General features: G+C 35.0%; 1 protein-coding gene across 1 annotated transcript; it reads left to right on the top strand.

Annotated features, from left to right (window-relative positions):
* The first annotated feature begins 10,652 nt into the window (after positions 1-10,652).
* LOC129952471 (probable cytochrome P450 12d1 proximal, mitochondrial) lies at positions 10,653-20,381 on the top strand. The gene is made up of 6 exons (XM_056065099.1): positions 10,653-10,661; positions 18,621-18,738; positions 18,799-19,045; positions 19,111-19,227; positions 19,283-19,730; positions 19,788-20,381. The coding sequence occupies exons 1-6, from the start codon at positions 10,653-10,655 to the stop codon at positions 20,379-20,381; spliced, it is 1,533 nt and encodes a 510-aa protein (XP_055921074.1).
* The last annotated feature ends 1,149 nt before the right edge of the window (positions 20,382-21,530 follow it).

Here is a 21,530-nt window from a genome sequence, read left to right as displayed (position 1 = left end):
AATTCAATAATTTTCCTTTTGAAAAATCTGCGTTTCTTTCCAAAAATCTTTGATTTAGATTTTAAAGACTCTGAAACGTCAAGAAATCTTCCAATCTTTCATAGATTGGAGCTGATGTAAGAAAACAAATTTTATTTTAAAGGAAACTCTTGAAAATATTTCGATTAAAAAGATGTTAACCAAACCTAAAATCTTTGCTTATGCAACTAAATTTTAGGTATAAGCTTTTTGGTTCATATGAATCCCAAGGATCTTCCCTTGGTTCTTGATCAAGTTCTCAGTTTAACGAAGCACTATTTACAAACTTTTTTTAAAATCAAGTTCTTAACTGGATGAGCTCAGAAATTATCCAAGGCACTTTTTGTTTGCTGCAGGCAATATTGCCATACTTTTGTATGAAACCACTCTTCGATTTATAAGAGTCTCAGATGCATTATTCCTTTTAATAATATAATATATATCTTATAATGACAGGGACAAAATTATAAGAAATTAGTCTCTCCATCTATTAAAATGAAGTATTCTCAGGGTTAAACTTGCATTCTCTCTCACTATAACACCCCAATCAGACTTTCCATGTGCTGAAATTATTTCAAATCGGTAAATTCGTATCATAAAAAAACTGTTTGTTTTTAGAATTCGGCCTGAATTCGTGAGCAAAATTCAATGCCAATGTCATAATAAATGTCAGATTCTATTTTCTTGCAATTTATAAACCAAAAAGCAGCACCTCCTTCTTTTATAGAGCGCATCAAAAGGATATATGAATGGAAAGTATACACACCATTACGACCGATTACGAAACACTGCGCACGAAATGGGGACCTATTTTTTTATTGTTGATACAACATTCAGCAACAACAAGAAACCCAAATTTTCAAAATTCACCCGGTTGGTGGCGACTGACGGTCTCTAAAAAATGGAAGCAGTATTAAAATACCTCCATATCCTAATCCTTTCTTCCTCACTTCAGCCAAAATTGTTGCCAACATAGGAAAACCAATCCAAACCATAGAAGCAGTTTTTCTGCCCATTTTATTGTCCTTCGTCACACTTCCTTTTTTTTAAATTTAACATTATGTTTTCCAACATCCTTTTTATTTCCGCTTTGGGTATCAACAAACCGGAATGAACAACGAACCAATATTGTAGTAAAAAATAGAAGAAGAAAAATCGATAACCAGGAATTCAGGGACTCGGAATTGATTGGAATTGATTTGAAGTGACATCAAAGATATAATAAAGTTTTGCGAATTATACTATGACGGAGACACAAATTGAAGAACAGAAAAGGGGTTTGTTGTTAGTTGGGCATCATGAAGAAGGCAGAGGGGCACAACAATGAAATGACACTTCCATATTGACGTCGACGAGACTAGCGAGGGTGAAAAGACTCATTTGAAATGAAAATTGATGGCATATTGTTGTGGTTTAAACGATTTTTATTCAATTTTTGAGGCGCGTCTAGAATTTATTTTGAATATCGAATTCAAGGTTAATGTAGATTTTTGAAGTTGAAAGAATTTATTTGCTACAACAAGAAATACATCTTTAAGAAGGAAGTTAAGACATTTTATGGATTTATGTAAAATGTCACTTTCATGTCAAGTTTCTTAAAAGAACACAATTTTCCAACAACTATCCTGTAACTTTAGATGAATTTTTACATGCCTTATGTAGAACGCGTGGAAGAGCTAATCTGGGATTGATAAGGAAATTACTTTTATTAAAAGAAACAATAGGTATGTCCAAGCGAAAGTTTTTTCATTACTGCAAAAAACACTACTGCTGTAATCAATGGATTTTCAATAAAATGGAAACACTAACTTCAATTCCGGCATCTGTTTCTATTTTTATTTTCAAATAACGAGATCATTTAAATCTGATTCTTGCTAAAGGATAATATCATCTCGGAACCAGTAGTTGAATCAGAACATATATACAAAGGGGATGCAAATGTTGAAACAAAAATTCCAGAATCTTTCCAATTTCTTGAGGATAATGGTGATACAAATGACATTCAGCATGACAGCCAAAAAAAATAAGACTAGTCCAAACAAATGCTTACAGAAAAAGAAACATCTTAATAGACAAAAAGGATTATCTTATAGGGGTTTTAAGAGTCTGTCGAAAAGCAATGACATCGTGGAGCTCACAAATATGAACGTGAGTTAAGGCCAAGATGCAACTGCTGAAATAGTCAATCAATTCAAAGATCAAATGCAGCCCTTTTTAAGCGATGATAGAAAATTAATACTAAATTTTTTGGGGGTGGAGAAATAATAAGGGTATCTAAGACAATGTTCATTTACAGTCTTCCAAATTGGGTGAAAACTGGTTTGAAAGAGACAGAAAATAACTTTGATGGTAGTTCCCACAATACCTTAAACATACCCAGATAGTGACTTACCCAATTCATTACAAAACGTTGTGTCCCATTACTTTAGGCATGACAATGTCACAATATACGATCGTAAAACAAACAAAGGATTTTACTTTATTTTATTAACTTCCCATAGGAAATAATTGTAATTTCTCGACGTTTCAAGGTCCCTAGAGTCGAAATAAAAGATTTTTAGAAAGATTTCTGTGCGTGCGAGTGTACCTACGTAGCTCAAGAACCGGTAAAGATATCGACTTCAAATAGATTTTATTATACAGATAATAATGCAGAAAGGGCTCTCAAGAAAATTGCGTGGTTGGTTTTTTTACCATAGCAGTTTAACATTTCGGTTTACCCTAAATATCTTATGAACCAATGGCGCTAGAAACTTGAATTAAATTTCTTAATATATATTGTAAAGTGATACCAAACTTTTTTTTTCATAGAAAATTTGATATTCAGTAATTTTCTTCTAAAAAATCAACAGTCCGTTTTTTCATAAAAAAAACTAAAATCTAAAAAAAATAAAAAGTAGCAAAATTTAATAAAAATTGATGTTCGGTTCTTGATATCTTTCAAATTAATTACGTTCATCCAATTTTTTGAAATTTAAGAAATATTACTAAAATTGGTACAAATTTGTTTTCGACTAAAAATCTATTCAACAAAACTAGATCTTGAAACTAAACTATTTCTTTATATAAAAAAGAGGCTGTGATGAGACCCACACTGATAACTTCCCATACCGTCAATCGATTTGTCTTGATTAAAAGTTTGTCTATAATTTTTGTTTTTTTATAATTAGCAAACACTAAAAGGGTTTTTAATACCTTTAATATGCCAAAGACACAGTGTGAGCATTATTAAAAGAGGGAAGGGTTGGATAATAGCTGTCGGTGTGCATTTGTTTTAAATTTCTAAACATTGCAATGACAGGGAAAGATAGGGCGTATCAAGACGTTCCACATTCGCGTAGTACGGCTAAAAAAAAGAATCTCTGTACTTCATAGTACGGCCGAACTTGGACACAAGGGTAAACTGATGGGCATTCCTAGGAGCTCGGGTATTACGGTTAAATTGTCTAAGGGGAGGAATGCAACTGGCTATTTCACTACAGCATAGTCCGTTAAAATAACGGTGAAAAAGGGTGAGGCAAGAAACCTTGCGTCGATGTTCGAGTGATGTAAACGAGTTGATGATTTTAATGTCACCAATAATTTTAAAAGCTCTTTTTTGAATACTGTCCAAGAGGCTTAAATAAGATACTGGAGCACCAGCCCAGAGATGACAGTTATATTCAAGTTTCGGACGTATATAGGTTTTGTAGATTGTAGCCAGATTTAGACGGAGAGAAAAATTTCTTTCAACGTTTGAAAAAACCTAGCCATCTTGCGGCATTTTTGGCAACATCGCGTATGTGATCGCTCCACAAAAGGTGGTTGCTGATGCACATTCCAAGAATGTCAACATTTTCCGTTTTGTTGATGCAAGTGCCACTCATAGATAGTGGCAAAGAGGGTTTATCTCGCTTTAACGATGCAAGACAGCATTGCGTTTTAAAGCATTATATTATACACGATTTTTTATTCCCCATTGTACAATGGAGTGTAGGTAGGAATTTAATGAGCTAATCATATTTGCCGTTGCAGTTCGACATCCGAAGAGGAGGGTTGTGAGTCTGGAAACGAATATGAAAAGCTAAGAGTGCTATCGTCAGCGAAACAATGTATTGGTTTAGAAGTAGCAGACAGGAGATCATTTATAAAAATGAGAAAGAGGGTCGGAGACAAAACGGAGCCTTGGGGCACACCAGCGTTTATTTTATGAGTTTCAGACTTGAATCCGTCCAAAACAACTTGTATTGAACGGCTCGAAAGAAAATTTTTAATCCAATGAAGAAAAGATTCGTCGATACCGAAAGCACGCATTTTCGATAAGAGAGCAAGATGCCAGACTTTATCAAATGCCTTTGAAATATCAAGTGCAATAATCCTACTTTCTCCAAAACGATATACGTTCCACTGTTCCGTGAGATGAACAATGAGATCACCAGTGGACCTATTGCTACGAAAGCCATACTGCCGGTCATTAAGAAGCTTTCTTTCTTCAATATATTTCTAAAGCTCAAAATTGATCAGCGTTTTCATGACCTTAGAGAGAAGGGACGTTAGTGCTATCGGTCAGTAATTTGTGGGAGAAGAAGATTCGCATTTTTTTGGGATTGGCTGAACAAATGCAGTTTTCCAACTACTCGGAACGAGCCCAGAAGAATAGGATAGATGGAAAAGCATACGCAGTGGTTTTGCTAGCTTGGAAGAACACCTCTTCAGAATAATAGCGGGGATTTTGAGATCTTAAAGAGCTCTCGCAACAGTTCGAGTACGAAAACAGATTGGTCCCATAGAATCATTTACGCGTTGAAGAACTGGGGGAGTCATGATACTATCTGGTAAGGTGGAATTATCGGTGAACTGCCTTGTACTCGTATAAATTCTTACCAAATTTATGTACTATTTTTTGTAGATTTTATTTTTTATAAAAAAACTGACTGTTGGATTTTTATATAAAAATTACTAAATATCGAAAACAAATTTTTACCAAGTTTTAGTATTGAGTTTTATTTTTTGTAAACAAAACTTTCAATTCGAATTTTTTTTTAAATTTTATCGAACGTTGAAAACAATATTTCTTATAAAATAAAATAAGTTTAAAGCCTAAATTTCAAGTTTGTGAAAAGATATTTGAGTCGAAAATCAATTTGTACCTATATTTTTGTTAAATTTTGTTTAGGTTTTTAATTTTTTGTTCAAAAACTGTCAATTCGATTTTTTTAAAATTATACTGAAAGGTAAAGTAGTTTAAAGCCAATATCTACAATGTTTGTAAAGATACCAACTTTTGTTAATTTTTTTCGGTTTTTAATTTTTTGTAAAAAAAACTGTCAATTCGATTTTTCTCAACATTTTTCAGAATGTTGAAAATAATATTTCTTGTAAGATAAAACAAGTTTAAAGCCTAAATTGAAAGTTTTTGAAATGATATTTGAATCGATATTCAATTTTTACCAACTTTGAGTAATGTTTCGATTTTTCTCAAAATTTTATAAGATGTCAAAAACATTATTCTTCGTTGCTTTGTTTTGGAGTTGGAATCATACTTTAGTCGTAAAATTTTGTAGACAACAAATTTTTTTCAGTTTTTTTTTGATTTATAAAAAAAAACCGTAAACAAAAAAATTTACTTTTTTGATATCACAAATTTAATTCAAGTCTCTAGCGTTTTTGCTTCGTAAGGTATTTAGGGTTAACTTAAATGTTCACCTTTTTTTTAAACTGCTATGGTAAGAAAACCACCCACACAATTTTCTTGAGAGCCCTTTTTGCATCTTTCTGCATTATTATCTGTATAACAAAATTTATTTAAAATCGATATCTCTTCTGGTTTTCGAGCTATGGAAGACAAAAAAAAACGTCGCGAACGTACATACGCACGCACAGGCATCTTTCTAAAAATCTTTTATTTCAACTCTATGGACCTTGAAACGTCAAGAAATGTCAAAATTTTCAATTTGACAAATCGGACCCATTATTATAACTTCCTATTTGAAGTTAAAAAAACGAACACTTCACGTGCATTGGCAAGGCATTCATAATCAATGGCGAAAACCAAAGATTGACAATTTCTAACCCTTTTTCATCTCAGAAGTTAAACTGCTATCAGCTTGAGTAAAACAAGAGAAAGAAAGGAGAACAAAGTAACCATTTTCTAAGTCTTAAATTTTGCATCTCTTTATAGATGTAAGTAGTAGAAACCTGTCTATCCTTATTTTCCTACATTTTGCTCTGCTCTGAAATATTTTATTAATAGTAAACGCGCATAATCATCATTACTGTCTTCCGGCTAGAAGCTTCAAACCAGCAACCAACCAACAATCGCTCAAATGTCACTCAAATCGACAACAACATATTTTGTTTGCATCTCTTTTCTTCTTCTTATTGATGAAAACTCCACCATTTACCTCTCTCTGCATCTTTATCCAAGAGGGTTGAAATAAAAAGGAAATCAAAAACAAAAAATGCTAAAATGATTTGACGTCACACGCAGGCCATTCATCCTTCCTCCTTATTGAATGCGCTCAATTCTCTACTCCTAAACCTTCACAAAAACCAAGGCAAAAAGGCACCATCGCTATCTACTACTACTACTTGTAAGCTCAGCCTCTCCATCTTCATTTGAAAGGACCACGATGATTGGACTTTTCACCTTATTCAGAGCTATCTAATGCCATATCAGGTCTCCATTGTTCGAAATGTACCTCTATTCCATAACCATAGGTACTACAGACTTCCCACTCAAAGGAATCCCCTTTTTATGTGGCTCAGCGTTCATTTTATGGCATCCTCTGCAGGGGTGGATTTATGGCATCAGATTTGCAGAAAAAGTAAAAACAGAACTCTTTCTCCGCATCTCGCACAATCATCCTTGTTCGTCCTTAAAATAAAAAAAAAAACAACAACAAAGGATCACAAAATCTGGGAGCAACAAACAAAACTTGAGCTACTTTGGAAAAAAATCGATGTCCTTGAAAATTTTCATACGCTCCGTTACAACCGGCGGACATTTTTATTGTTATTAGCGACAGTTTGTTAATAAAAATAAAATTTATGTCACCGCCATACGCTCCGTCATTCGGATACACACTCCACTCGTTCGCTTGTCAGTCTTACTTCTACATGTCTATGTGGGTCGTGGGTCGTAGGTCGCGAAGCTCGTGGGCGAAAGGAGGGTTGTACATATTATGTATGCTTTTAGGGCGGCGGGGGTGAGTGCCGCTGTGTGTGCCTGTCACCCTGACATTCAGACATTTATTATGCTCGCCCAGGATATAGGTGAAATGTTTGAAACAATTTGTCCGGGGCTCGGCTCTGACTCTGAGGTTGTCTGATGACGATGGCGATGACGATGACGAAGCAGAGATTCCTGCATGAAAAGTCGTAAAAGTTTATGCTTTTTATACTGCTGTCGGTTTTTGCTTCCTCATTGGGGTTGCCCTTGTCGGGTATTATAGCCATCCAGCCATCAGCCATTCAGCCTGAGCGTTATAGTATTGTAGGTCAGTTATTCTTTGGCTGATCGTTAAATGACGTCATGACAAAGCAACTTTTGGGCTTTGTGAAGGGAAGAAAAATTATGTTATTTTTTTTTATGACAAAATGTCAAGCATCAGACAATGAATGGAAAGTGTCAGTGACGGGACAAGGTCAAATTACTGAGTTTTATATTTCTAAGAGCTTATGTAGGTATTTGTACCTATACCTTTCTATAACTACGTTTAAATAAGAACTGACAGGGGTAAAGTGATGTGATGATGATGTTCAGAACCGATACCTATTTAGGAACGAACACATATTTGGAACGCGACGAAGTTTGTAATCGATTAATCAGTGGTATTTGCGTTATTGACAGGGCTGATTTTGTCAGGATTATGACTTGATATAGAGAGACTAGTGCATGGAATGGTTATTAAATTGTCCCTGTTTATAATTCTAGTTGCATATAGGTTTGGGTTAGATGCAGACATGGGGAAGGGTTGGTTCCGCATTTTCTTATAAATTAACGACCCGGAGAAAATATGTTTGAGGTCTTGTTAATTGCAATTCATTATTCGTGTGTCCTTAAACTTTCTCAATTACATCTAATTTCTCTTAAGGGCGCCTCTCCGATTTTAAGATGAAGACAGAAAGGATAACAGCAACCGTTTTCCCTAACAATCTTTGAATTAGAAAAACAATTTTAATTTCAACAAGACTGCTTTCTTACATCATTCTGGGAACCCTACAATCCTATCCATTAAGTCATGTAGCTTTTAGTCCTCCAAACATTCAAATCGCAGTTATTTTTTAGCCTTGTCTCTTGGACACAAGTTATGTCTTCCGTTACTAGTTAAAGAATTTGCTCTGCAAATTATTTGCAAGCTTTACAGCGTTTTAATTCGTCAATTTGAAGAAATCTAATCTCCATAAAACAACTAACGATGGAGTTAATAATAATGTACATACCAAGGTGCACCCTCAACTGATTGAAAATTTCCCAAATTTCAATATTGTAGCCAGGCTTCGTAAAAGAATGCAATCTTATGCGAATGCAATCATTATAAATCATTTATTGGATTCAACATAAACGATTGCATTCTTTAAATTCAACTAAATATTTGGACTTCAAATTTTGAAATCACTAATCATTTGACCTTAAAAAGACTGGAATCCATAATCATTAGATTGCAATCAATTGACTGAAATTGAAAAAAAAAACTAATTGAAAGCAACTAAAGCAACATTTGATGGATCCAAAAGTCACGTTCTGCACAACAGTAGGTTTTCAGATGATTTGGAAAGCCGTAGCGGAGTTAGACGAGGCTGTATTCTGTCGCTAATATTGTTTTTGTTGGTGATAAGCGATGTACTGTGTAACGGAACCGCTTCTCGGCAAGAACTCTCTACAACTGGTTGTAATTCTCTTCAACAGCAGAGGTGCTAAAACTCTTAATCAAAACCACGACAGCACTTTGTCAACAAGTCTGATCGAGAAGTCCTTTAACCTTTCCTTCCATTAACCGCCATTACATCCCACTATTTACAGCTATCGTTGGTTGACCCTGGCAGAGGAAGAAAAGGTTGTTCAGGTACAACAGCTGGCATGCTTGCATAATGCACAACCTAGCTCGTCGGATGGGGGGGTTCTTGCTGTTGTAGCTCTGAACGATTGTTACGATTTTCATGCCATAGTTAGATACAAAAATTATAGGGTTCATAAAATATGAAGCCCGAATTCGCCTTTGATTGATAATTTCCCAATTTCCCCCGTGAGGAGAGTCGTAGATGACACGGCCTTGCTATTATTTCACTCAACTGCTTATAATAGCCCCTAGCTAGTATTTCTCCAAATTTAAAGGTTCATCGTCTTCGATCTAAATTCTATACTAAACGGTCAAAACAAAATACTCATGTCATCACAAGGCATTTGCAAAAAAAAACTTTGTCTTAACCCGGAACAGAATAAATTTTATCCTATACTCAGATTTCAAAAAAAGGATTGACATACTTACTAACTTATAATCATCCTTTCGGTCGTCATCTTTCTTCATGATTGCCACATCCACCAATTAGAATTTTGCCTAGTCCTTAATCATGTTTTGTCGTCGCATCTCAATCCTTAATTGATAAATATCCATCACCAATCTTCCCAAAAGAATTCGACGGGTAGAAGACGAATTAGAGAAAAAAAAAAACAAAATAACACCCAAATATTCCATTTGCAAATTCACAAAATTTAAATTTATTCAAGAAAAAAAAAAAAATAAACCTAGACCTTAAAATACCTACGAAATGTGATACAATAATATTGTGTAATAATATGTGTAGTTCTAAATTTTTCTCAGTGTAACTTTCATCTCTTATTTTTCCCAAATACTAATTTTCTATTGCAATTGCATTAGTTATAATTCACATAATTTCTTTTATCACCAATACACCTCATAAGTAATATATAATAATAAATTTAAGATATACCGATCTGTTGTTATGCATTCATTATACTCAGTGATACAATTTCAATTCAAATGTTTTTTTCATGCAAAATTTATTTTCAATCAATTATTAGACCATCAAAATTCCTTGTGGTGGTGCACCGCTCAAGAGGATATTGCAAATCTAGATTTTTTTTTTAAGGGAAAATAGTTGAATGATACTTTAAACACTATATTACCGACCCACAATTTGCGAGATGTTTTTGTTTTTGTACCAATTGGAAAATTCAGTGCGAGGGGGATACACTGGGTAGTTATGTTTAAGGGTTTTTTTTTGTGATTAATTTAATTTTAGCTTTATGGTTTGTGCATGTGGGTGTCTGTTTTTTTTTCTTTTTACGGCGCGTCTTAGGTGTTTTTCTCCTTTTTTATGTAGAGTTTTTCTGAACGTTTTAAATCGGACTTAGAGTTACTTTTTTTTATCAGGTTTTTTTTTTGGCTATTTTGTATCGGGATTTTTACTTTTTCTGGGAGTAAAATCAGCACCCTTGTTACCACTTTTGAGATTACGATTTAGGTCATAAAAGGAGATATCTTATGATGAATCCGACGATATCTAATTTAGGCACGTTTATACCTTTTTTTCCGATAACCGAAGTACTTAATTTTCATTTAAAGCTGATCGAAATAAATACTTTTAAACCACGATTTTTAAATTTAACTTTTTATTTTATCGGATTTAAGATGATTCAAGTAAGTGTTTGAAAAAGTCTTAGCCCGAAGTTAAATCAGACCTTTCGCCCCGAACGCACCAGTCGAAAATTTTCAACACATAAAGAGAGCCTCAAACTGACAGAATTTCCCTTTTATAGCCCATCGAACATCACACCCGCTCACCAATCATTTTCGAAGTTAAAAATTCCGAATATGGCACGTGAGCATTTCCGGAGATGTTGCTTCTGACCGAGTTTTTAACCACAGAACTACGATTTTGATCTCTAAATTCATTTTAGAATTTTTGAAAAATAGGTGTGACCAAAAAATACTTCCGTAGTCAAAAACCAGCCAGAAAACATTCCCTGAAAGGCGGCCATCATTAACATTTTTGATTGTATTTGTGACATGAAAAAAAACGAGCCATATATGTTTACTGGTTTCTTCTTTTACATTTTCTCTTAAATTTCTCTTTCGGGTCCAGCAAGTGAATAGCAATTTGGGAATTGGGAGTATTAATTTATGTTAGAAATTAATCTCTGTGCATCATGTATCCACGATCTACCACACCAATTTCTCTTCCACCATCAAAATCACCCACGGTATTCCACAATTCTTTTATCAAATGAACATTGTTTGATTCCAGTTTGTTCGTATGCCAATTGATAGAAAGAGTTCCTAAAACTGTGACCGTTGCTGTTCTGTTGTTTGTAAATAAATATAAAATCGTTTCCCACAACTGCGCTCAGCTTTTGTCAAGTAACGGAGGGATCCAATGGACTTTGACATACTATTTAAAGCACTTGAATTACGCGGACAATGTTTGCTTACTCTCTCATAGGACCATGGATCTCCATCAAATGACAGAAAGTGTGGAGAGAGAAGCAGAAGAAACAAAATTTATCAGATAAATATTTCTTCGCAACCGATGGAAAAAGTGGAGAGCTTTTAATACCTTGGAAGTATCATCTCCATCAAAGGCGGAACCGAACAAGTCGTCATTTGCCGCATCGGCAAAGCAAAAGCGGAGTTTGGTATGCTGTCGCAAATTTGGAGGAATAACTCTATCAGCTTAAGAACAAAGCTACGACTGTTTCGCTCAATTGTCGAATCTGTGCTTCTTTTTGGTTGCAGCACTTGGAAGGTTACTTCAGCCATTACAAGAAAGCTGCAAACTTTCGTGAATAGATGTCTTCGTAACATCCTAAAGATTTGGACACGCATTGCGCGACGAGCGACTGAGCGACCGAGTGACGATTTGCTGAGCGACCATTCTGAGCGATGGGCGGCTATTAACTAAACGACACTTTATTGAGCGATTCGTTGGAAATTGCCATAATTAAATGCGGTTCGTCATAGCTTACTATAGTTAAAAGTAGCGTTTATATTTATAGATCTGTAATAAGATCGAGAATCCGTAGATTTATTTTAAACCTCATAAATCTAAATCTTCGCAGATTTGCAGATCGATTTTGGCAATATTGTTGTATGTCAGTACCATCGTTTGATTTGCTGTTGAAAAAAGTTCGACCAAAATTAACAAGACAAAAGAAAGACTAATTCCAGAACAACTGCTGGTTTTGTGTTCAAGGTTAGTTTTTTTTATATTTCAATATTTATTTGTATTCTTAAGTTTTTCAAATATAATATTTTGAATGTCAGTTCTTATCTCAAGTTTTTCGAAATTGTTAAATTGTGCCATAAATGGCCACAGGAAGGTCATCACTATCCTGTTCTTTTTTACTATAAAATTTGGAGTCTTTCTTCTTTTAACTCGAGAAATTCTGAGTCCAAATTGTGTTTACGCTCTCAAATTTGTATTTTTTCGCACATTTTTGGGGCAGCTGGTGCTCGTGGAAGGAGTACTTTTTGTAAGCGTATTGACTCTTGAAAGGATTACATCTTCTTCTTCCAGTAATTTTGATATTGTTTGAAAGAAAAAAAAAATTTGAGACATTGAATTTCCCTCAGTTGGATCTGGATCACTTGTCTGCCTCATAAAGGTCATCATTTCATAAAATGGCCATCTCGGTTTTGTTGGTGCAGCTTCGTATACTATTTACAATTTTTGTATCCTCAATGTTTTCAGATTTCTCGCAACAGGTCATTCGTTTCGAGATTTAGCTTTTTCTTTTCGAATGGGCAGAAAGCACAGTAATTAACATTGTCTTGGAAACTAGCGTTATCATATGGGAACAATTTGTAGAAGAATAAATGCCTATACCAACAACTGACCACCTTCGAAATGTTATTAACGATTACTACCGGCGCCTGAAATTTCCTAACGGTTTTGGCAGTATTGATGATAGACATTGCCAAATTCAGTGTCCATAAAATTCTAGGTTTCATTGTTTTAACTACCTGCATTATTTTTCTATTGTACTGCAAGCTGATGCTGACAAAAAATTTCTAACAATAGAGGTGGGTGGGATCTACTGATCTACTTTGTTCAAATTACTTGAAACGGATAAATTTAACGTTCCATCTGCACAAGCATTACCAGAATCAAACATTGATCTTTCAAATGTATTAATCGGAAATGAGGCTTAAACCCTGAAAAATTATTTACTAATCCAAGGAGAAACTTAAAACTTCAAAACTTTCAATCGCAAGAAAATGCATTGATTGTACATTTGGCTTATTAAGCAAGAAATGGCGGTTTTTACGGTTTTTTAGAAGCTCAAGCAATGCGTTGAATATAAGAAATGAACTTGTGCAATACTTTTGGTAATTCGGGCATTGGATAAAAACACTCTTTGTAATTAAAGATGAAATAATTAAATCTTGTCAGAAAAATTACAAATTTGTCCAACTTTTTCCCACTCTTTATCGGTGACATTTTAATTTTTCTCATCTTTGTTGGTGTCCTGCTATAGCACTGGGCGCCTTTGGACAGCTGAAATTAAACTTTCAGTTTTTTTGTACACTTTTTTTTTCTACGTGGCTCAACGATCTGAAAAATTAAAACAAATTTTATTGCAGAGCGACGTCGCTTTTTCGCTTAAAAAATCGCTCTTTCACTCACGGCTTATCTGGCCACCCCCATACGATTTCTCGCTCGGGCGCTCAGTCGCTCGCCACTCATTGCCTGGACAGACCCTTGCGTCATGAGAGCCTAAAGATTTTCCGGCCAAACCGTATATCAAATGAGGTCCTTCATAGAAGGACAAGGCAGGAATCTATAGACTCTATTATACGAAGGCATAAGAGGCAATGGATTGGACATACGCTTCGACCACTGCATTGTAGGCCCAGCTCACACAAGAAGGAAGAAGAGCTTGACTACCGTGAAGCACATGGCGCAGGGCAGTAAAGGCGGAATCAACGTCACTATTCAAGATATGGAGGGAGCTGAAACACAACTTCGGAAACCGGACCCGATGGCGGGTAGGCGCAGTAGAGGCCCTATGCCCCTTAAGGGGTTCCCAACTGACTTAACAGGTCTGAGGACCTAAGTTAATAAGTAATTGATGATTGATTATTGAAATCATTTGAGACTTGCTTCATGCATTCACTTGAAGTCTTTGAATTTTTAAGAGAAATTTTACTACAGCCAAGCAATTGGAGATTACAAAATTTTAAGTCCAAATCATAAGGAGAATTCAATTAATGGAATCATTATATTTAAGATGAAAGACTGATTTCTGTGGCTCATTTTTGAGCATTGCTACGGAAGAAGAGAAGATGGGTTAAGATGGTTAACGAGGGCAAGATATCTTCTACCATCCAGGAAGAACATTGAACTACGACGTCCTGGAAAAAACGGCATCATTTACATCTATGGCTTTGAGTTATCTAAAGACTTTGCCTACCTAGGCACCCGTATAAGTTCAGATAACGTCACCAACGTCGAAATCAAACGGAGAATAATTCTACAAAATCGCTGCTTCTTTGGACTTAGAAGACAATTAAGTAGTAAGGTCCTCTCTTGAGCAAATAAAGTCAACCTCTACGATAGAACTACAATTATTCTTATTTTTGTTTCAACGGATTTGGAAAAGGAACTTTAATTATAAAGCTTCAGTTCGAAACATACCGCTCAAAAATGGAAAGTCGATTAGTTAAATTAACTAAAGCTGGATATTGTATCTAACAAGCACTATCTGAAAATGCTAATCGTTCTTTAAAGCCAATTTTTTATAAAATCGTTAAGGATGAATCCTATTTTGAATGGAAAAATGAAGTGTTTTCCCTTAAAAATAATCTATTTAATTCCTTTTTCTTTTAAAGCTTGCATTTCAAACTTAAATGCAGTATCAAAGAAACCCGGTCGACAAAATAAAGTTTTATTTCTCGGTAAAATTAAAAAAACAATACTTTTTGCTTTTTGAATGGATTAAGTTGTCCTGTTATTCGAATCTCACCTCATACTATTTTTCTATCTAGATCTATCTATCAAGATAAAAAACAAAGCTTGGTCTTCTAAAAGGTTTTTTCAATAGGGACTGGATGTTTTTGACAGCTCATATCAGCTATTTTTTTTCTGTGAAAATATCATCAAATCAAATATATTCACTGGTTCACTAAACCCGTACGGAAACAACGCGCATGCTGTTCGTGAAAGTATACAACGAAATCGGAACTTGGCCTGTCGCAGACTACAACATGTCGAATTTTGCAGAGTGGTTTGGGACTGAACCCATACAAATACCAATGATACAAACTTTGGTCGAAAAATCATCTTTAAAATTGAGGTTCAATTTTAATGAGTACGTGAATCAGCAAAATTGCCGAATTTTGGACACCAACCTACACGAGACAATGCATCGAATTAAACTTACTATTTGGTGTGGATTTCGGGCTGGAGGCGTCATTGGTCCGTACTTCCTTGAAATTGATGCTGGCCAGACATTCACCGAAGATATGTGGCTTCGTCAGAATGGCGCTACGTGCCAAACACCTCAAGTCATAATTGATAAGCTGCGCGAGCGGTTTCATGGCACTTGCACCAAGGCGTCCGTCGTCGTGATTTAGCAACTGATTTGACCCCTTTACACTTTTTTTAATCTTTAGCAGTCGTCTTTGCGAATAAGCCAAAGTCATCGGAAACTGGACCCAATGCAAAGTCGCGGTGGCAATTAAAGATGAAACCTTTTTGATATCATACAACTTGTTTTATACTATTTTAAAATCGAACAGCTTTGATGGAAAACCCTTTAGGTATATTTTTAATCATTTAAGATCGTACTTATTTCTCATTATTCGACTCTTTAGTAAGTTTTAAGAAGGCTTAAATTCAATTATTTAGGTCCTCAGGCCTATAAAATCCGTGGGTGTTCCCTATTGGCACAGCTTTTCCCCAATCTCGACGGTTCCTCCTCGACTGTTCTTTTCTCGGCTTACTACTCTTCTGCCTTCTTGAGTGAGAAGATTCCACTGCATTTCCTCTCCTGCAATGTAGTCATTACATTTTCGAATCGTGTGTTCAATGCACTGCCATTTGCGACTTCGTCTAATAGTGTCAATGGGTTCCCGGCCCGTTGTCGTATATCTGCATTGGATATACCATCGGGTCAGAAAATTCGAAAGATGACTCCCAATATTGAAGGTTTGTAGTTTCCAGGCAATCGTTTCTGTTATTTTCCAGGTGCTGCAACCGTTTATTAGTACTGATTTGACGTTTGAGGTGAACAATCATAGCTTTGTCTTCAAGCTGAGAGCGTTGTTCCTCCAACATTGGACACCATTCCGTTCGCAGCCTTAGATTTTCTGTTCGAAAGCTGAGCATCTTAGTTTTCCGTATTTATTTTCAGCCCTACGATTTCTGCTTCTCTATCCAGTTTGCATATACAAGATGTTGTAGGTGTGCTAATTCGTTTCTTGTCAATATCCCCCTCAGCAGATTACTAGTCACCAATTAGAAAATAATTGGTGACAGTATGCAACCCTGCTTGACTCCACTTTCGACTTCAAAATCCTCCGAAAAACTACATTCGTCCTTGTAAGAAGTGACATTAGGACATTAATTATATGTCACCCCTATAATACAGAATACAGATGAGCTTATCTGGGGTGGCCCTCCTCAACAAAGCAAGCAAGATAAACTTCCTATTGACGCTGTTAAAAGCCTTCTCAAAGTCGATGAACACTAAGTTTAGAGGTGATCGATATTCGATGCACTGTTCGATGACGATGAATCCTGCTTGTTCAGCGTCGAATGTTCCTCCTCTCTCACGTTCCAAAACAAATGATGATAACGTTTTAGGATCCTCCAAAAAAAAAATTCTTCTGGTAATTTTTGGTTTCATCTACATAGATGGAGAATGGAAATGAAGATACAATGAAGAACTCGTACAGCGACACTGATCTGGTGAAAAGAAAATGTCCAACGACTTAGAGGCTGGTTCAAAGATGATATCTACCAACGCTCTAGCACACGAAAGGTCTTCAAATCCAATCTCGGGGACGACGCAGTAGAGGAAACTCCTACTTAGGAGAGGACATAATCCAACTTGGAATGCGAAACTGAAGACAGCTATTAAAGGCCGAGTGACCTGTAGACGCATGTTAGTTGAGACACAGGTACTCGTCCCAGACTGTAGTAAGTTGAAGAAAAAGACTAAACAATTCTAGGAAGTAATCTGATCAGTGTTAGCTTAGCAGTGCTTAACAGTAAAATTGTCTCCGACACTTCTGCCCGTCGTCGTTCGGTCTGTTCTCAGAACAACAGCCTTAATCATTTAGTCTATTGAGTTTTAACTTGGAACTAAAGGTTTTCATTAGATAAGCTTAAGGCGTTTTTTATTTTTTTTAAACCAATAATAGCAAGAAATTATTACGTCAAAAATCAACTTCCGTCTTGAATAAAAGAGATGATTGTTTGCAAATGTAAATAGGTTGAATATCTTTCATCTTTTAAGCATAACACACATTAGAAAACAATTAAAATGAAATCAGGAAAAGTGAACAAAATAACCGTAATAAGGCGTTTTTTAAAAAAACGTCTTGACATATTTTATTTGAAAGTAGAAATACATTTTTTTCTGTGGAGTTTGTGTTCTAAGAATGCCCACACTTCCCCTAAATAGATTTTTTGGGGTTCATCAAAGGTCTTGATGAATGAAATAGCTTATCTTATTAATTTAAATAAAACAAAAATACACAAAAAAAATAAAAACAATGAAATCAAATTCATAACAATAAATTGTTCAGTTGTTTCTTAAATTTAGAACTTAGTTGATTTACTCCAAAATCGATCGTGAAAATCTAAAATGTTTTGTTTAAGAAAACCTAAAATACTTGTTCGAATTCCAGATCGGATATTTTGTGTTTCAAGATCACTTGCAATGCAGCAAGATCTTAAGGTCAGAGAAGTGCAAACTTATAATGCTTTTTATTATCATTAAATATGTGTCGAACAGAAATATCAGCCCTCTTATGTGAATCTCTTGGTTAACACCTCAATAAAACTATGAAGGTTTTGGTATAAAGTTCAATGCTTTTGACATCAAATCCAGATGACATGTCGGTAAACTTATAAAAATGGTTTTCTAATGAGGAGCTTAATGTCAAATAGTCCACTATTTTGACAGCTGCCGTATTTTAATCTGTCATCGTTTGACATTTGAAAAGTAAACACGGCGCTGTTTATACATTTTAGTGAACATTATAAATATATAAATTAGTCAAGCTCCCTCTTGGTCAGTAATAGCATACCTCGTAAAAAATTTAAGCTGGGATAATTTGTTGATGTAACAAGTCGAAACCATAAGCGTGACTCAAGAACAAGTGAGAGTATTGAATTTGTACCCTGTAGTATTGTCAAAACCCTAAGCCTGTCAATTTCTTGCCAATTTATGGAATGACGTATGCCACAAACGAAATTACACCGTATTTTGCATAAAGACTCAGGTCTAAAGGCTTTCAAAGTTCAGTAAACATTAGAACTCAAGCTTATCAACATTGTCCTATCGTATCGTATATCTGATAGCCCATTTTTACATGGAGTCTGCGTTCGTTAATAAGCAGAATTCCAAATAAATTATTCATTTTTTACAGACCACAAGTAAAAAAGCTTCAAATTCTGCACAGAAATCAGAATGGTTTGATGCACGACCGTACAAAGACATTCCCAGACAATCGAAATTTGATTTCATTCGTTCGTATTTACCTGGAGGTACAATAAATCGAAAAACTTAAAATACTCTAAATACTAAAATGCTTTACATTTTTATAGGAAGATTTGAAAATACATCAAGCACAGAGACTGCATTGATTCTTCAAAAAGAACTCGGTGATCTTTTTGTGATGCCTGGGATTTTTGGAAGATCTGATATTTTAATGGTTCTCAATCCTGAGCACATTGAAAAAATGTATCGGTTCGAGGGAATATGGCCTATTCGAGATGGTTTCGAAACAGTTGGTTATTTTCGAAATGTCATTAAAAAAGACTTTTTTGGAGAAACTTCTGGTCTTATAGCAACGTAAGTTAAAATATTTGTCCGTAATTTTAAAAACATTTAATTTTTTGACCTGATTTTGTTCTAAGACAAGGAGAGATTTGGGCAAGACAGAGAAGTGCTGTAAATCCCATTATTATGAACTCAAAAAATGTTAAACTCTACATTAATTCTTTGATCGATTTAAATGATGAACTTGTTGTAAGGTATTAAACGATAATTCAAAATTTCGCATCATAATATTGCAATTTCTTCAAATAGAATCCGTGACGTAAGAGATCCCAGTACAAACGAAGTTCCATCTAATTTCGAAGAAGACCTCAATCGACTGACTTTTGAGTCTATAACATCGATTGCCCTAGATCGAAATTTCGGTCTTATTCGACGTCATAAAGAAAACCCTGAGGCACTCCGATTATTTAAAAATCTTCGGGATTTTTTCATCTATATTTTCGAACTTGAAATGAAACCATCAATGTGGAAAACTATTCGAACTCCGATGTTTAACAAAATGATGAGATGTCAAGAAGAGATTTTCGAGTCCACAAGTAAATTTGTATTGGATGCCATAATTGGTTTGGAGAATAAAGAGGCTGCCAATACAAACGAGAAATATCAAGAACCAAGTGTTCTTGAGAAGTTATTGAAGATTGACAAGAAGCTTGCTATTGCTATGACTATGGATATGCTGCTTGCAGGAATTCACACGGTATAAGTCTTCCGTTTACAAATGAAACAAAATTGAACATTGTTTCTTTCTTTTTAGACAAGCTCAGTTTTGGCTGGAATGCTTCTAGCCATTGCTAAAAATCCAGCAAAACAAGAAATTCTTCGAAAAGAAGTCTTGAAAATCATGCCAAATAAAAAATCTCCACTAACTGTGGAATCAATGATGGACATGCCATATCTACGAGCGTGCATCAAAGAATCGATGCGTTTCTATCCGGTTGGTTCGGGAAGTTTTCGAAGTGCTGGTTGTGATATCGTCTTAGGAGGCTATCAAGTTCCCAAGGGAACAAACGCCATATTAAATAATTTTTTGATGTTTTTGGATGAAAAATATTACGTCCCACCGGATGAATTTCTACCAGAAAGATGGCTTCGTACAAATAATGGTTTACACGGAAATGGCTTTAGTAAGGAAAAAAGTCACCCGTTTAGATTTCTTCCTTTTGGATTTGGACCCAGAATTTGTGTTGGTAAACGAATAGTTGAAATTGAACTCGAAGTTTGTCTTACGAAGCTTATTCGGAATTTTAAAATTGAATATAATTATCCGGTGGAAAAAGCTTTTAAGCAATATTTTGTAAATGTTCCAGCTATTCCTCTGAGTTTTAAGTTCACTGATTTAAATGAGTAAGCTTATTTAATAAGGGCTTGAAAAATAAAAATAACTAAACGATCTTGCTTCTGTATCCAGAAACTATGTTTTTAAGATTTAAGTTTATATTCAAAAATTTTGTACTAATTAAAATTGGTTTTCGAAAATTGTTTGTTTTTTTTTTCAATACTGTTTAATTTTTGAAAGTCAATTCTTCATAAGTCAAACCTTAAATTGATACATTTACGAAGTTAAGTATTTAATTAACTCAGCTAAAAATACTTGCAACAATAAGTTATTGTTTCAAAGGAAATTTTTTTCAGAGAACTTTTCATAACCGATAATTTTCCGATACAATTTCAAGAAATGCATTTGGTTGCATGAACAGCGAATTTATCAGTAAACATCTTATACGGAATTAAGTTATCAAAAGAATTTGAAGTTTAAAGTATGATCAGACAGGACTGCATTGCGTCACCTCTTCTGTTTTTATTGGTGTAAATTTATGTGCTTAGAGCAGCCATGACTGAAACGGAGCAAAAAGATGGAATCTCACAACATATCTCAAACTTCTAGACAATGCAGACAATGCATGCTTGCTCTCAATTCACAACAAGGGTAAAGATAGCAGCAGAAATCGTTTGGCTAAAACTCATTACTTGAAATACTAAGATGTTCAGCTAGTTTCGGAATTTCTCAGTTATCACCTTTGATTAACTAGTACAAAAAGAAGAGAACTTCCAGTATTTAGAGACAATAGTTACTACTGAAGGCGGAACCCGGAAATCAAAGGCTACATTTGGTATGATATCCAATGTTTAGATTAACAATTCTCTGAGCTTGAACCCATAGCTACGACCGTTCCTATCAAATTAAAGGTCGAATCAGTATTGTTTACGTTTGCATCACTTTTAAAATAAATGCAACGATTACTAGAAAGTTGCAAATCTTCACTATTCGAAACTTTTAACAAGTTTTTGTGGACTTATCGCATCTCCAACTTAAAACTATATATAGGAGAACGGATCAGGAACTCATTGACATTATTGAACGAAGGCACAATAGGCAATAAATTGGATAACCGCTTCGAAAACTGATGACTATATTGTACGCGGAAGAGTTTTGAAATTGAGAATCACGTGGAGAAGAAAAGTCGAGGAGGAATCGTCGAAAAGAGCTGCAGGGAAC

Source organism: Eupeodes corollae, chromosome 1 (genome assembly GCF_945859685.1).
Source record: "Eupeodes corollae chromosome 1, idEupCoro1.1, whole genome shotgun sequence".
NCBI classification, from domain to species: Eukaryota; Metazoa; Arthropoda; class Insecta; order Diptera; family Syrphidae; genus Eupeodes; species Eupeodes corollae.
Note: the sequence above shows the minus strand (reverse complement) of the source record. Positions and strands in the feature narration are given on the sequence as shown.

Excerpts from the sequence above, each read along its gene's own strand:
- LOC129952471 (XM_056065099.1), top strand. Across the intron at positions 18,739-18,798 it reads TCGTTCGTATTTACCTGGAG|GAAGATTTGAAAATACATCA; the intron begins GTACAATAAATC and ends ACATTTTTATAG. Across the intron at positions 19,046-19,110 it reads ACTTCTGGTCTTATAGCAAC|ACAAGGAGAGATTTGGGCAA; the intron begins GTAAGTTAAAAT and ends TTTTGTTCTAAG.